The sequence below is a fragment of the Lepus europaeus genome, chromosome 21 (assembly GCF_033115175.1).
Source record: "Lepus europaeus isolate LE1 chromosome 21, mLepTim1.pri, whole genome shotgun sequence".
NCBI classification, from domain to species: domain Eukaryota; kingdom Metazoa; phylum Chordata; class Mammalia; order Lagomorpha; family Leporidae; genus Lepus; species Lepus europaeus.
Window position 1 is genome coordinate 50,723,261 of NC_084847.1, and position 16,398 is coordinate 50,739,658.

General features: G+C 48.2%; 1 protein-coding gene across 7 annotated transcripts in view; it reads right to left on the bottom strand.

Annotated features, from left to right (window-relative positions):
• The window catches only part of GTF2I (general transcription factor IIi), a 102,011-nt gene that overhangs the window by 49,265 nt on the left and 36,348 nt on the right, over positions 1-16,398 (bottom strand). For all 7 annotated transcript variants that reach the window (XM_062180209.1, XM_062180208.1, XM_062180211.1 and 4 more), the window contains 3 exons: positions 13,545-13,599; positions 13,015-13,058; positions 2,131-2,208 (listed from right to left, as the gene is read on the bottom strand). In XM_062180209.1, the coding sequence (XP_062036193.1) occupies positions 2,131-2,208; positions 13,015-13,058; positions 13,545-13,599 (177 nt within the window). The remainder of the gene's footprint in view (positions 1-2,130; positions 2,209-13,014; positions 13,059-13,544; positions 13,600-16,398) is intronic.

Here is a 16,398-nt window from a genome sequence, read left to right on the forward strand (position 1 = left end):
GAAAATAACTTTGTAAAAGATCAACGCTGAAGGACACTCGTAATCTTACTCTAAGAACTACAAATGTGCCACATTCAAGACAGCGTAACATGGGCACAGGGTCAGACACACAGACTGATGCCACAGGATATGCTCCAGCAACTGACAGGGGCACGAAGGTAACGAATGGGGGACAATCCATGCAATATACGGTGCTTGGAGACCTGGGTGAGCACTCGCAGAGCTCTGAACTCAGCATCTGGCACACCATACAAAAATTAGCTCAAGACTGATCACAGATCTAAAAGTAAACTATAAAAGCTCTACAAAGCATCAAAGAAAATCGTTTTCATTTGGGTTAGGTAGATTCCTTACACATGATAACTAAGCACCATGCATAAGAAACAAGAAATAAGACTTTGTCAAGTTAAACTACTTACAAATGCTATCACAGAGGGCCTTTACTAAAATGGCATAAAGAACCGACAAAATCCGATTATTAACCAAAATACCCAGAATGCACTGTCCAGCCTCCATTTTCTTCAACTGCACTGAAGAGATTGTCATCTCAAGCAATCAGACCCTCCACAAACATTGGATTTCCAGCTCTTGCTGCCCGGGGCACCACCCTGAATCGCTCGCCCTTCGCGACAGTGGGAGGAGCTTCTAGAAGCAAGGGTGCTAACCACAGTGACGCTTATGAGGATGGTTCCAAAGACAAGAGGTTTTTCTAAGAATTAAACACAGCCTATATTTTATCAAATGGCACTTACTACCTTTACGTACAAATACTAGTCAGTGTATCAAGGCTAAATATTGTCCAATGATTTAAAAATCCTGAAATGCTCCAGAACGGATAAGCCTGCTAACTGAAAATCCCTGTGACTACGAGGCAAATGCAACTGAAAACCAAAGAGGAGTCCAGCACACCCACTCAAGTGGCTGCAATCAGTAAGCCAGGGCACACAGGCATTGACAAGGACACGGAGCAACTAGAACTCTCTTACCGTTGCTGACTAACATGTGAAATGGTACGGGACACTTTTCAATTCCACCACAGATCCCGCTATTCCAGTTCTAGGCATCTACCCCAGGGCAATGAACGCAGATGCCACACAAAACCTTACACAGCAGCTTTACTCGGAGTGCTCCCAGACAGCTAGCAACAGGGGAGAAACACCGCAGTGCAGGCGTACCCTGGAGTCACGCTCCATGGCAGAACGGCGTCGCCCACCGGTACAGGCAACACGACCAGTGAATCTGGAAACAACTCTGAGGCATGAGGAAGGCACCCTGCTTCCCTGCCCCAGGAACACAGAACACGCTTTACAAACAACGGGAGCGAATCCAGCCTCCCGGGAGCCAACCAGCGGCTGCCTAAGGCCTGCAAAGACACACAGGGAACCGAGGCAACAGTGCGTATTTCATTCATTTGCTTAAGTGAAGATGGTGTTACAGGTATGACAAAACTAAGCCAATGTCCAGCTTCCAATGGTCACTGTACTATAATTACGTGTCAACAGGAAAAGGAGCTGACCATGCAACGTGGAAAATGTTCTAAACTAAAACCCACCAACGCACAGAGCTTACTGTGCTGTGAGATTATAATTTTTCCTAGTCATCAAGCAAAAGAAAATGGAACCCAGTGATAATAAAGCTGAATGTTATCCCTGCCTTTACATTTTATAGACTGGAAGATGACGCGGCCACAGGGAGCCATCATTGCTGCTGCGGAGAGAGAGATGTGAAAGGCTCAGAAGACCTCGCGTGCTTCGCAAATTAACACTGACAGCAAAGGCTAAACTGAGCTGCAACTTCTGCTTATACTTTTAACAAAAATTGATGGCATAAAGAACTTTTATAATACAACATTATTGTTAAAAGTAAGAACTGACTCCCTTATTCTGACATGGAATGTCTTGAAATAAAGTCAATGTAGAGAAACTCAATGCACTATAGGGGACAAAAGTTAATGGCTCCCTTCCATTTTCCCTGCACATTAACTTACTGCTCGTTTTCTGACGTCTTTTATTCCAGGGATGAATTACAAACATATGTATCAATCAAGGACAGATCAACAAAATACCCAAGCAATTGACAAAACTTAAACTTCAACGACCAGGGAGTTTTGGAAAGAAAGAACAGTGTTACCTTGAATGTTATACTGATAGTAATCAGGGTCTTCTGATTCTTCCTTTACTGTCACAGCTGCCATTTCCAGGGAAATGCCTGTGGTGAACAAACGAACTTCTATAATTACGTGTCAGGGCACCTCAGTAAGAGGCTGTGTGGCACAGCCCTCTGTCCTCCCAACAATGTAGAGCACGCCTAGATATTCTGAATGCTCTGAAAGAACAAAATGTTGGTAGGTAGCAGGAGGGCAGTCACCACAGCTTGTACCACTGTTACCATGGGGGGGTGGGGGGGGCTTTGGCAAGGCTTCAACACAGCCTCTGGGATGCCTGGGTCCCTGGGCTGCAGCCCCGCCTCCACGTCGGACTCCACCTTTCTTCCAGTGCACGCTCTGGGAGGCAGGCTCCAACCCCCCGGGGCCCCGCCACCCACCGGGGAGACCCAGGCTGAATTCCCAGCGTCCAGCTGCAGCCTGGCCTAGCCCTGGCTGTTGCAGATGTTTGGGGCGTGAGCCAGCGTCTGCGGAGGCAGACAGAGAGTCACGGCGTATGGCACGAACAGGGTGTGATGACAGAGCCAGGGCTCGGACAGGAAGAGCTACCTGGAACTGAAGAACTAACTGCTGGAGGCTAAGTGTGGAGAGCAAGTCTGCGGGTTAGCTGCAGGAGGACACAGGGGTGGAGAACCCCACTCTTCAGGAGTTTTATCTCTGGGGACAACCAGATTCCCTCAGGCTTCCGGCAGAGGGGGAAGAGGAACCGTTTTCAGATGAGCCAGCTGGCCAGGCCCACCCTAAGGAGACATCAACTCCCCAGAGCCCAATCCAGCCACACCTGCCCACAGACCGCCCTCTGGACCACTCTTCAGGACAGCAGCTGCAGCAACCCCTCGGGCTCCAGCACAGTCAAGTTTAACCCTTCAGGGGCAGCAGCCAAGTCCTGCAGCTACTTAACCAAACCTCAGTCTTGTCACAAACTTAGTAACTACAGCTAGTCAACAATGCTTACCTATGCAATTTTTCTGTTCAAATAACTGTACGGTTTCTGTTCTCACTGGACCTTGTTACAATGGGGCTGGCACTGTGTGGCATGGTGCACCTGTGATACGGGTTGAGATACTAGTTCGAGTCCTTGCTGCTCCCTCTTTTGATCCAGCTCCCTGCTAATGCACCTGGGAAAGCAGTGGAAGACGGCCCAAGTGCTTGGGCTCCTGCACCCACGTGGAGACCCAGAAGTCTTGGCTATTGGCTGTGGGCTGGCCCAGCTCTGGCTGCTGCAGCCCTCCAGGAAGTGAACCACTGATGGGGAGATCTCTGTCTTTCAAATAAGTCTATTTTTAATAGATGCAAAGTATAAAGTAAAAACCTAAGCCTATATGATGATGATACACATATAAACAGCTAAAAAGAAGAAAACTTATGATTTCTCTCAATTCAGCATGCTTACTTTTAGATAAACTATTTAGGAAGTGAATATTAATAATAAGAAAAACAATTTAGAAAATGATGGCCTTTGGTGCAATTCATTAAATCCAAACATAAGAAAGACTTCTTGAGAAAACAAATTGAAAACCCTGGGGCCAGAGCTGTGGCACAGCAAGTTAAGCTGCCACTTCTGATGCTGGCATCCCTTATCGGAGTGCCACCTGGGGTCCCAGCTGCTCCTTTCCGCCCAGCTTCCTACTCATGTGCCTAGGAGACAGTGGATGATAGCGCCAGCACGAGGGTCCCTGCAATCCGCCCCGGGCTGCTGCGGCCAGGGAATGGCCAGAGAATGAACCAATGGATGAAAGCTCTCTCTCTTTGAAATAAATAGTCTTAAAAAAAAAAAAAAAAAAGAAGAAGAAGAAGAGGGGCTGGCACTGCGGTGCAGCAGGTTAAGGCCGCTGCCTAAAGAGTCAGCATCCCACATGGGCACCGGTTCAAGTCCTGGCTGCCTGTCTTCCAATCCAACTCTCTGCTATTGCCTGGCAAAGCAGCAGCAGATGGACCACGTCTTTAGGTCACTGCACCCATGTGGGAGACCCAGAAGAAGCTCCTGGCTTCAGATTGGCCCAGCTCCAGCCATTATCACCATTTGTGGAGGAACCAGTGGATGAAAGACCTCTCTGTCTCTCCCTTTCGCTCTCTGTCTCCTCCTCTCTCTATAGCTCTGCCTCTCAAATAAATAAATAAGTCTTCAAAAATAAAAAAGAAAACACTATAAAACAAAGAGTAAAAGTTTCAAATACTTTTTCCCCAAGAAGAACAATTCAATAACCTTACAGATCTCCTTTAAAAAAAAACAACAACCCTCGGGGCAGGCACTGTGGCGCAGCGGGTTAAAGCCCTGGCCTGAAGCGCTGGCTTCCCATATGGGCACCGGTTTGAGTCCCGGCTGCTCCACTTCCAATCCAGCTCCCTGCTATTGCATCTGGGAAAGCAGCAGAGATGGCCCAAGTGCTGGGGCCCTGCACCCACGTGGGAGATGCAGATCAGACTCAGCTCTGGCCTAGTCCAGTCCCGGCCATTGTGGCCATCCGGAGAGCGAACCAGCAGATGGACGATCTCTCTCTGCCTCTCCCTCTCTGTAACTCTACCTTCCAAATAAACTGAGTAAATCTTTAAAAAACAAAAAAGCTCACATGTAAACACACTACCACACACAGAAATATTAACACAGCATTCCCCCACCTTTATTTACTTATTATTTATTTGAAAGGCAGAGGGAGAGACAGAGATCTTTTATCCACCGGTTCACCCCCAAAGATGGCCACCTATAGCTGGGGCTGGATCAGGCCAAAGTAAAGAGTTTCATCCTGGTCTCCCACGTGGGTGCAGGGGCCCAAGCACTTGGGCCATCTCTGCTGCTTTCTCAGGTCAGGAGCAGGGAGCTGGATCAAAAGTGGAGCAGCCAGGACTTGAACCAGGGCCCACGTGGGATGCCAGTCACAGGCAATGGCTTTACCCTTTACATTGCCACATTGGCCCGAGCCTGTCTCCTTCCACCGACAATTCATTCCAAATCCACTTGATGAGGCCAGACAAGCTAGGCAGCTATCCGCAGGAGCTTGGCAGAATGAGGACAACGTTAAGTCTGCCTGTGGAGGCTTGGCATGGAATCTGGGAGACAGGCAGACCAGGAGCGGCAGGATTGCTGTGGTCAGCAGAAGGCAGGACGTGGCGATGGGATACAGTATGAATACAGGGGAAATGACTTAAAAATGCACCGACTGTATCTAGGTGTCTGAATTCCATGACAGAAGGGAACTGTAGAAAGGGAGAGAAAAAACAAAACCCGCGGTATTAAGAATGGAACTGGGGGCAGGCATCTGGCCTAGCACGGCAGCTGAGACCCACGCTGGGACACCCACCTTCCACATCTCAGTAGCTGGGTCCCAGGCCCCAGTTCCAGCTTCCTGCTGATGTCTACCAGGTTACAGCTCAAGTGCTCCCATCCCTGCCACCCGCGTGGGAGATCCGGCTTCAGCGCAGCCCAGTCCCACATGCTGTGGACACATGAGGAGTAAACCAGCAGATGGGAGATCTTTGCCTCTAATGAGTAACAATAAAATAACTGAATGTTTTATTTATCTATTTGTTTATTGAAAGGCACAGTGAGAGAGTGAGAAAGCAAGAGAGTGGGAGCACAAGATATTTTCTCCCCAAATGCCTGGAACAGCCAGGGCTGGGCCAGGCCAAAGACAGGGGACAGGAACTCCATCCAGGTCTCCCATGTGGGTGGCGGGGACCAAAGTACTTGAGCCATCATCTGCTGCCTATAAAGATGCATTCATTAGCAGGAAGCGGAAGCAGAGGAGGCGAGACTCGAACTGGCACTCTGACATGGGATGCAGACAGCCCAAGCGGTGGCTTAACCTGCTACAATGCCCACAGCAACACTGGCATAAACTTGTAGCCTTAGATACATAGCAAGTGCATAAATAGATACAAATGTGATGTTGTACGTTATTTTCCTTAACTTGGTAACTGGATTACAGTTATACAGGGAAGACCCTAATTTGAAAGAAATACATATTACAGTACTTAAAAGGTGACAACAGGAATCATATTGGCAACTTACTGTCAAATGGTACAGGAAAAAATTCCCTGCATTGTACATACAGGTTTTTCAATTAATTAGCAACTGTTTCAAACTGTAACATATGTAAGAATAAAAACTGGGGGAACCGGTGCTGTGGCTCAGCAGGTTAAGCCGCCACCTGCAGTGCCGGCATCCCATGTGGGTGCCGGTTCTAGTCCTGGCTGCTCCACTTCAGATCCGGCTCTCTGCTATGGCCCAAGGACTAGCAGAGAGACCCAGAAGAAGCTCCTGGCTCCTGGCTCCAGATTGGCCCAGCTCTGGCCACTGCAGCCATTTGGGGAGTGAACCAGCGAATGGAAGATTCTCTCCCTCTCTCTCTGCCTCTCTGTAACTCTGCCTTTCAACTAAGTAGAATCTTAAAAAAATAATAATAATAAAAACTGGGACTGGCATTTGACACTGTGCATAAGCCACTACTTGGGACACCTGCATCCCCATCAGAGTGCGAGGTTCGAGTCCTGGCTCTTCCACCTGCGATCCAGCTCCCACCTGACAATGCATCCTAGAAGGCAGCAGGGTCCCTGCCCCGCGGCAGATCCACACAGCATGCTGGGCTTGCGGCTTCAGCTGCCCACACCTGCTGTTGCAGGCATTTGGGGAATGAAACTGCAGATGGGAAAATCTGTCTCTCTGCCTTTTAAAACAAATGAAAGTAAAGATTTACAAGAATTTTCGGAGCCGGCACTGTGGCACAGTAAGTTAAGCCTTGGCCTGCGACGCCAGCATCTCCTATGGGAGCCAGTCTGAGTCTCGGCTGTTCCACTTCCAATCCAGCTCTCTGCTAAGATGCTAAAGCTCCTGGCTCCTGGCTTCAGATCAGCCCAACTCCGGCTGTTGCAGCCGTCTGGGGAGTGACCAGCAGTGAAAGACCAACCTCTCTGTAACTCTGCCTCTCAAATAATCTTTTTTTAAAAAATGAATTTTAACATTATACATTATTTTAACATTATATACAAATAAACAATGTTTAGTTTGCCTGTCTGCTTCTCTATACCATTGGCTGAGACTGGCCATGAGCTTCTAGAACTTAAGGTTTATCAATCTGATAGGTGTAAAACTTCATCATTCTAAAATTGTCTCTAGTTCTTTCACTACACTGAACATTTTCACTTATTTCTTAAATCTTTGGCCATTTTTTATTTTTGTAATTTAAAAGGCTGGGGCATTTCACTGGTTCACTCCCCAAATGCCCACAACAGCTGGAGTTGGGCAGGACATGTAAGGCTGGGCCAAAGCCCCAAGCCAGAACACATACCAGTCCTCACTTAGGTGGCTCATCACTGCTGCCTCCCAGGGCCTGTCTTAGAGGAAGCTGGAGCCAGGAGCCAGAGCCAGGCACTCTTAGGACAGAGATGGGGAGGAGTGGCTGAGCTCCTGGTATCCGAAGGCCACAGGATGTGGGTTTGGCACCTCCTGTTTCTGGAGATTAAACAGGCCCCGTGCCTGAACCCAACACCCACCTGCCACTGTGACAGGAAATACTGGATCAGAAAAGGAGCAAGAAGGGTGACTGCTGGCTTCTGGGAACCTTTACTTCCTCCTAGGAAAGCCACGCTCCTTCTCCCCTTACTAGCACGCACTCCCCTGGGGCCCCCACGTGAGCTGGCACCGTGACTGCAGGTCCACCCCCTCAGCACGATGCTTGGCCGCTCTTGACCTCTTCTTGGTGAAGTTCAGCACCACGCTGGCAGGGGACCACGGAGGACTGCGGCATCTTAACTGCGAAGGCCAAATGCTGTTCTCTTACTTTCCTTTTCTTTCTTGTGTTTTCACTTGCTTAAAAGGCAGAGACAAAGATCGTGATCTCCCATCTCCTGGTTCACTCCCTAGATGCCCAGAAGAACCAGGGCTGGGCCAAGCCCAAGCCAGCATCTAAGACCCCAATTCAGGTCTCTCAGGTGGGTGGCTGGGACCCACGTACTTGGGCCGTCACCTGCTGCCTTCTAGGATGAGCATCAGCAGGTGCTAGAATAGGGAGCAGAGCTGGGATCTGAACCCAGGCACTCTGCCGATTTGTGAAGGGGTGCAGGAACGCAAGTACTTCAACGCTGGAAGGGGTGAGAGTACCTGCTGTGCCAAACGCCCATCCTCTGTTTACTTTCAAAATCAGCTCTCTGGCTGGCACTGTGGCGTAGTTGGCTAAGCCCCTGCCTGCGGTGCAGGCATCCCATATGGGCGCTGATTCTAGTCCCAGCTCCTCCTCTTCCATTCCAGCTCCCTGCTAATGCACATGGGAAAGCAGCAGAAGATGGCCCAAGTCCTTGGGCCCGTGCACCCATGTGGGAGACCCAGAAGAAGCGCCTGGCTCCTGGCTTCAGATCAGCCCAGTTCCAGCCATGGCAGCAATTTGGGGAGTGAACCAGTGAATGGAAGACCTGTCTGTCTTTCCCTCTGTCTTTCTGTAACTCCGCCTCTCAAATAAATAAATAAATAAATAAAATCTTTAAAAAATAAATTAAATATCTACTCTGCAAATCAGAACAACCTTTTATCATCTGTCTTGCAAACAGTCATCTTCTCTTATATGTCCTTTGACACATTTTGTCACACAAAATCATTAAATTACTACTCAAATTTATTGCAGGCAAAGTACTCCAAGGAATAATTTGTTAAAGTGCTTTTTAATCTAAAGTTGTACTATCCTGGAATTTTTTAACCCTTCTTGATGAATGTCAGATTGTAGCTGTTTGAGTTTTCTGGCTGTTTCTGTTTGGTCTTCTACAATCACATGACCTGCCTAAGACGATGGTGCCTTCCGGTTTCTGATTAGTGACCCCTCATAACGGCACTCTGGATACGTGGAGGACACCGGTACGTGGCTGGTGAAAATGCCCGTCGTCTGTGCTCCTTGCGAGGGCGCTGCTACTGCCCCACCACAAACGCAACACATGGTGAGCTGGCATCTGCAGCTCTCACCACGTCCTGATCGGCCCAGTCGGCACTGCCACTGCCTTTTCCTCACATACGCAGATGAGGCACTGTTTCTCATGAATTCAAAAACAGGGGACAGTGAATTAACAGGCAATGAATAAAGACACCCCGAAGTTTCTGATGAACCCTAAGCCTGAAATCCACAGGGCAGAGTAACTGTGTAAGCACTCTGCAAGCACAGCGAAGGTCTCAGGACGGCGGGCTCTGCGGCACTGAAAACGGGATCTAATTCAGTGACGGCGGGCTCCCATTCTGAGTGCTCACGATCCTGCAAAGGAGGGAAACCGGGCTCCGGAGAAAGCCTGGACTGCACCAAAGCATGCGGGCAGATTATAGTGCACATGTTCTATCAACACTGTCAACATCACCAAGGCTAATGACAACCTGCACTAGCAGCAATAACACACTGGCCTTTCAAAATTATGCTGTTTTCCAAAGATGAAGTTGTCCTTTTAAGGATCTGTTTATTTATGTTGGAAGTCAGAGTTACAGAGAGAGGGACAGACAGAAGTCTTCCATCCACTGGTTCACTTCCCAAATGGCCACAATGGCCAGGGCTGGGCAAGACCCAGGCTAAGAACCAGGAACTTCATTCAGGTCTTCTATGCAGGTGCCAGGGACCCAAACAGTTGGGCCATCTCCCACTGCTTTTCCTAGGCCTTTAGAAGGGAGCTAGATTGTAAGTGGAGCAGCTGGTACACAAACCTGCGCTCATATGGGATGCCAGCCCTGTAGGTGGCAGCTTTACCTGCTACACCACTGTGCTGGTCCCTGTTCTCTTTAACATAGACCTGGGATAACAAAAACAATTCCAATAAAATTGTAATCAAGTCACAAAGAGCTATGTGTTCCTTTTTTTAAATTTGTTTTTAAATTTTTTGCTTGTTTACGAGAGGCAGAGAGAGAGAGAGAGCTACCATCCACTGGCCCACTCCCTGAATGCCCACAACGGGCTAAGGAACTCAGTCTACGTCTCCCAGGTGGGCGGTAGGAACACACAATTACTTGAGCCACCACTGCAGCCTCCCAGGGTCTAGACGGGCAGGAAGCTGGAATCCAACCCAGGCACTTCAACATAGGATGCAGGTGTCTCTAACTGCTAGGCAAATATCCATCCCGCACGCTCCAGAGTAAGCACAGACACTCGTGGAACACGGCATGAAAGTGGGCATTAAATCAAACAACCTAAACCGCTGAGAACTTGTGAAAATCAAGGTGACGACACAGGAAAAGTGGGAAAGCGGAAGAAATACTGGAAGCAGTGGAACAGACACATAAAGCCAGGCTTCGCACCTACAGAAATGCGGCAGGGGGCAGCTCACTGATTGCTGACAAAGGAGAAAGGCTAGTCTCCTCAGTAAATGACGCTAGGAGGGCCATATGCAAAATGACGTACAGCCTGGCTTCCTAACACACAGGGTAACCTCACAACGGATGCTGGACCTGAATACAAGGTCAGAAAGTACAGGGCTTCAAGAAGATACCTACGTGTAAAACTTCAGGATAATGTAGTTTCTAGATAGAATACCAAAAGCATAAGCAATAAAGCAAAAAATGCAAAAACAGAATACTATCAAAATTTCAAACATTTGAGCTTTCAAGTGTATTATTAAGAAAATGAAGACTCAGGGCCGGCGCAGTGGGTTGATCCATCGCCTGAGGTGCCAACATCCCACATGGGGACTGGCTCTAGTCCCAGCTGCTCCTCTTCTGATCTGGCTCTCTGCTATGGCCTGGGAAAGCAGTGAAAGATGGTCCTGGCACTCGGGACCCTGCACCAGCGTGGGTGACTGGGAAGAAGCTCCTGGCTCCTGGCTTCAGATCAGCCCAGCTCCAGCCATTGTGGTCATCTTGGGAGTGAACCAGCAGATGGAAGACCTCTCTCTCTCCCTGCCTCTGCCTCTCTGTAACTCTTTCAAATAAATAAATCTTTGAAAAAAAATCTGCAAAACATTTAAGTAGACATGTCACCATAAAAGACAGAGGGTGAGCAAGCGATCATTAATCACTAGGGAAGTGAAAATCACAATGACATCCTGAACGCATGACATTCTGGCCAATGTACTACAGAGATGAAAAATGCCTGCTGGAGGGGAGGGTCGGGGAGGGAAGCACGGGCCACACACAGGACTGACGTCCAGGGTGGTGAAAGGACTGGGCACCGCACTCTGCGGGGAGATCCGCCATGACAGCAGAGCGGTACCAAGGGTACGCCCACAGAGTACACGGACTGCAACAGTGCGCCACTCTGCCGAGGGAGGCAGCGGGGCGGCGCTAGATGGGAACTAAGAGAACACAGTGAGATCCGACTTCGCGGCCATGGAGACTATCATCAACAAGACAAGCCAGGCATGGCCATGACAGCAGCTGCAGCCCTCCTTCCCGGGCGGCTACTCAGCACGCCCGCCTGGCAGCTGCTCCCAGAATGTCACTACCGACTTCCCCAAGATGACTGCGAATATATTTCCACAAACACACACAGGTGGGTATCCACAGCATTTTATTTAAAAGAGACAAAAAAGCAGCAACGGGGCAAATATGTGTCGAGTGATATGAAAACAGGTGCTGCCAGGGCACAGTTTCAGGTACAAATTACCCCGGGTGCTGGAATCTTTGTGAGCCTCAGAACATGAGAGAGAGAGAAGGAAGATGTGACCCCGTCTATATGAAACGGCAGATAAGATGGACATAAACCCCAAAGTAGATTAGTTACGACAACAAGGACTGACAGCAAGTGGATACCAGGTTTCTACACGTACTGATGCAAAAGGCTATAAATCACTAACCACTGCTGAACTCTACAGTTAAAAATGGTACATGCATCTTCTGGCGTAGCCACAAACCCTGTATTAAATAACAGTATATTCATGCTATTTAAAAATAAGGAATGAAATGCCTAAAAACAGCTCAGGGCTGTGAACAGCTTCTTTGGAGTAGGAAATGAGAAGGCAAGAGGAGAAGGGAGCAGGAACTCTTATAAACAGCACAGTAGAACTAGCTGAGGAGGCCAGCAGCATGGTGCAGGTGAGGGTGCTGCCTGCGCACCCACATCCCCTGTACCCCCTAGCAGAGTGCTGGTCTGAGCCCCAGCTTCCAAACCAGCTCCCCACTAAGACACCTGGGAAGGCAGCGAGTGATAGCCCAAGCACTTGGACCCTGCCACCCAAGTGGAAGACCAGAATGGAGTTCCTGGCTCCTCCTGGCTTCAGCCTGGCCAGAGGTGGCTGTCGCAGCCATTTGGGGAGTGAACCAGCAGGTGGAAGTGCTCGCTCTCTCTTTGTCGCTCTTTCAAATAAAGTTTAAAAAAAAATTTAGTTTGTTTATTTGAAAAGTAAAGCTAGTGAGAGAGATAAAAAGATCTATCTGCTAGTTCACTCTCCAGATGGCCACAATGGCCAGGCTAAAGCCAGGGGCCAGGAACCAGGAGCTTCTTCCAGGTCTCCCACATGGGTGGCAGGGGCCCAAGCATTTGGGTCATCTTCCACTGCTTTCCCAGGCACAGTAGCCAGGAGCTAGATCAGCAATGGGGCAGCTGGGACACAAACTGGCACCCATATTGGATACTGGCATCACAGGTGCCAGCACCCAAATAAATAAGCCCAAAAAAAAAAAAAAAAAAATGTTGGCCTTTCACATTAAATTCCCATATAAATTGGCAGGGGGACTTAATAAATTTTATCTCTAACCACATAATTGGCAATGAACTTCTGGTTAGCACTTATTAAGCAAATTCTCTTTTGGGGTTAACAAATAATGTCACAACTATAACAAATTTATCATCCCTGCTAATTTCTCATCAAAACAATACAGCAACTACAAGTCAAAATGTAACCTTGGAGACTAAGGAACTTCGTCTTCTAGAGCTGGTTCTAAAGGCACTGGGACTTACCAGAGTCCTCCGCAGGCTCGGTCTTCACTTTGATGGGGCCACAGCTGAAAGAGAAGGAAGAGGGTCCAGCGGGGCGGTGGGAGAGCCCCTGCTTCCGCACTCAGAGGCGCTGGGGCTCCGCGCGCGCGCCCCACCCAGGGGGATGCCCAGCGCAGCTGACCCACAGCTGACACGCTTATTTCTTGCATAAGCGAGAGCTGCCACCTGAATTTAGTACTTTAATGCCAATCTACCTTTTGAGGGAAAAGGACAAGAAAGCAACACAGAGTCGCTGGTTAACTTTCAAAGCCACTTTCCTACAAGGCTTTCCAACTTGCAGTGAGGAACGGTACCGGCCTTCTCCTAGGAGGCACCACTACACAGAACTACCAAGCCCCAAAGCAGTATGGTCACGAAAATCCCCAAGTGACTTAACTGCATACGAAACTTGGAGATGTGTGACACAGGCCTTTCCAATATCCTAATATCCCAACAATTAAAACTGAAAACTTGGTGAGGAATCTCCTAGAACTCATCAAAGTATGCTTTACCTTCCACCTGGAGACAACATCGACCTGTCAGGATCTGTCACCATCACGCGACCACCTGTGCACCAGAAAAAATTAGATTTAGGTTTTCTCAACAACTCAAACATGACTAGTATTTGCAAAGGCTTTCCCTGAAGAATGCGTGAGTGAGTGAATGGTGGGTGTCAGGTCTGGGGTATTTCAGTAGGTACCCCCTCAGTTCTCCCTAGATCAACAGGAACAACCAACCACTCATAGCTTTTCTTCTCCTCGCTCACCAGCAGCTTCTTTAAAACAAAGTTCTCTGAGAGGCAGAGAGACAGAGAGAGGTGATGGTTCAAGTACTTGGGTCCCTGCACCCATGTGGGAGACCCAGGTGGAGTTCCATGTCCCTGGCTTGGGCCTGAAGGCATTTGGAAAACGAATTAGTGGATGGATGAGTGAGCTGATCTCTCTGCCTTTCAAATAAATAAAATAAAATAATACATCTGGCTCAAAGAACTGGGCAAGAGTGACTGCTAACAGGTATGGTGGGGTGTTCTAGAATTCTAGAGAAGTGTCAGTTGCATAGTTTACAGATACACTAAAAATGATGGGGTTATACTACTGAAAATGACAAATTCTTTATTATTTAAATTATACTTCAGGTTAGAATTTGCAACAAAAGGGGGGAAGGATTCCAAATTTTCAACACCAGATAAATGAGTAAACTGTGATATGTCAGTATTGTACACAGGTAAAAATGGACTACTGATCAGCAATTTATGAAGACTCAACTATTGATACCCGAAACAACCTGGACAAAATTCAAAATAAGAGGCCAAATCGTAGGGACACTGTGAGCCCCTTTACATACAAATCTGGGAAATGCAAACAAATCCACGTGACAGCAAAAAGGATGAGGCAGGCTGGCACAGAAGGAAGGGGCATGAGGAAACTGGGGAGAGGGAAGAGTTGGGATTCTGGCATGTGGAGTTTCACCATGCGCACGCGGGCCCAGGATGAACCAACCGGGCGTTTTACATTCATTCTGTGCACTTCATCGTACGTCAAATTTACCTCAAGGAGTCATTAAATGCTTTTATAACACTGGAGAATAAAAATACCATTACAACAACTTTCCAATTATACTTTCAGGGTTGAATGGCAAGAAAAGCTGGACCACTCACTATGGAACACCACACAGCACTGTTTTCTAATTAATAGCCAGAACCCCAAGTCTCCAGATAAGTTTCTAGGGGCCAACTCTGTAGCACAGTAGGTTAGGCCGCCACCTGCACCGTTGGCATCCCATGTGGGCGCCAGTTTGAGTCCAGCTCCATACTAATGCATCGGGGAAAGCAACAGAAGATGATCTAAGTACCTGAAACTCTGCCTTTCAAATAAAATAAATAAAATCTTTATAAAAAAAAGTTTCTAGAATAAATGGCTTCATAAACTATAAATGGGGGTCAGCAAGCGATATGGCGCAGCAGTTGAAGCTGCTGCCTGCAGTGCCGGTATCCTGGCTGCTTCTCTCCTGATCCATATCTCTGCTGGGAAAGCAGCAGAAGCTGGCCCAAGTCCTTGGGCCCCTGCACCCGCCTGGGAGACCCGGAAGAAGCTCCTGGCTCCTGGCTTCGGACAGGTCCAGCTCCGGCTGTTGCAGCCATTTGGGGAGTGAACCAGCAGATGAAGACCTCTGTCTTTCAAATAAATCAATATTTAAAAAAAAAAACAAAACTACAAATGGCACACTAGGACCAACTAAAATACCATACAAATACTGATCCAAAATGAATACATTTTCTCAAAAAACTAAATTATGTAAAATAATGTATGTTGATTACCTTAACTAGGACATTCTACAACACATACATATATCAAAATATATTCTTGATAGAAACAATTCTATGACGATTTAACAAATTAATTTTAAAGGGCCGGCGCCGTGGCTTAACAGGCTAATCCTCCACCTTGCGGCACCGGCACACCAGGTTCTAGTCCCGGTCGGGGCACCGGATTCTATCCCGGTTGCCCCTCTTCCAGGCCAGCTCTCTGCTGTGGCCCGGGAAGGCAGTGGAGGATGGACCAAGTCCTTGGGCCCTGCGCCCGCATGGGAGACCGGGAGAGGCACCTGGCTCCTGGCTTCGGATCAGCGCGATGCGCCAGCCGCAGCGGCCATTGGAGGGTGAACCAAAGGCAAAAAGGAAGACTTTTCTCTCTCTCTCTCACTATCCACTCTGTCAAAAAAAAAAAAAATTTTTTTTTTAAAGCATTTTGAGGCAGGCGTTATAGCTAAGTGGGCCGCCTCTTGAGACATCCTCATCCCATATCATAGTGCTAGGTTTGAGCTCCTGCTGCTCCAGGCTTCCCAATCCTGCTTTCTGGTAATGAACCTGAGAAGACAGCAGATGATGGCCCAAGTGCTTGGGTTCCTGCCACTCGGGTAGGAGACCTACATAGAGTTCCCAGCTCTTGGCTTTGGCCTGGCCCAGCCCTGGCCATTGTGGGCATTTGGGGACTGAACAAACAGATGGAAGACATCTTTTTCTCTTTCTGTTTCTCTTTGCCTTTCAAATAAATAAACCTCTGATAAAAATGTTTGAAGTCTAAATTTACTTTTTTTCAAGTTTAAGATTTATTGATTTATTTATTTGAAAGACAGAGGAATAGAGAAGAAAGGCAGAGAGAGATCTTCCATCTGCTGGTTTACTCCCCAAATGGCCAAACCGGCGGGGACTTGGCCAGATCAAAGCTAGGAGCACAGAACTCCATCCGGGTCTCCCACATTTGAGTGGCAGAGCCCCAAGTACTAGGTCCGTCTCCCGCTGCCCTCCCAAGCACAACAGCAGGGAGGTGGATCAGAAGCACAGCAGCCAGCACTTGAATCTGAGCT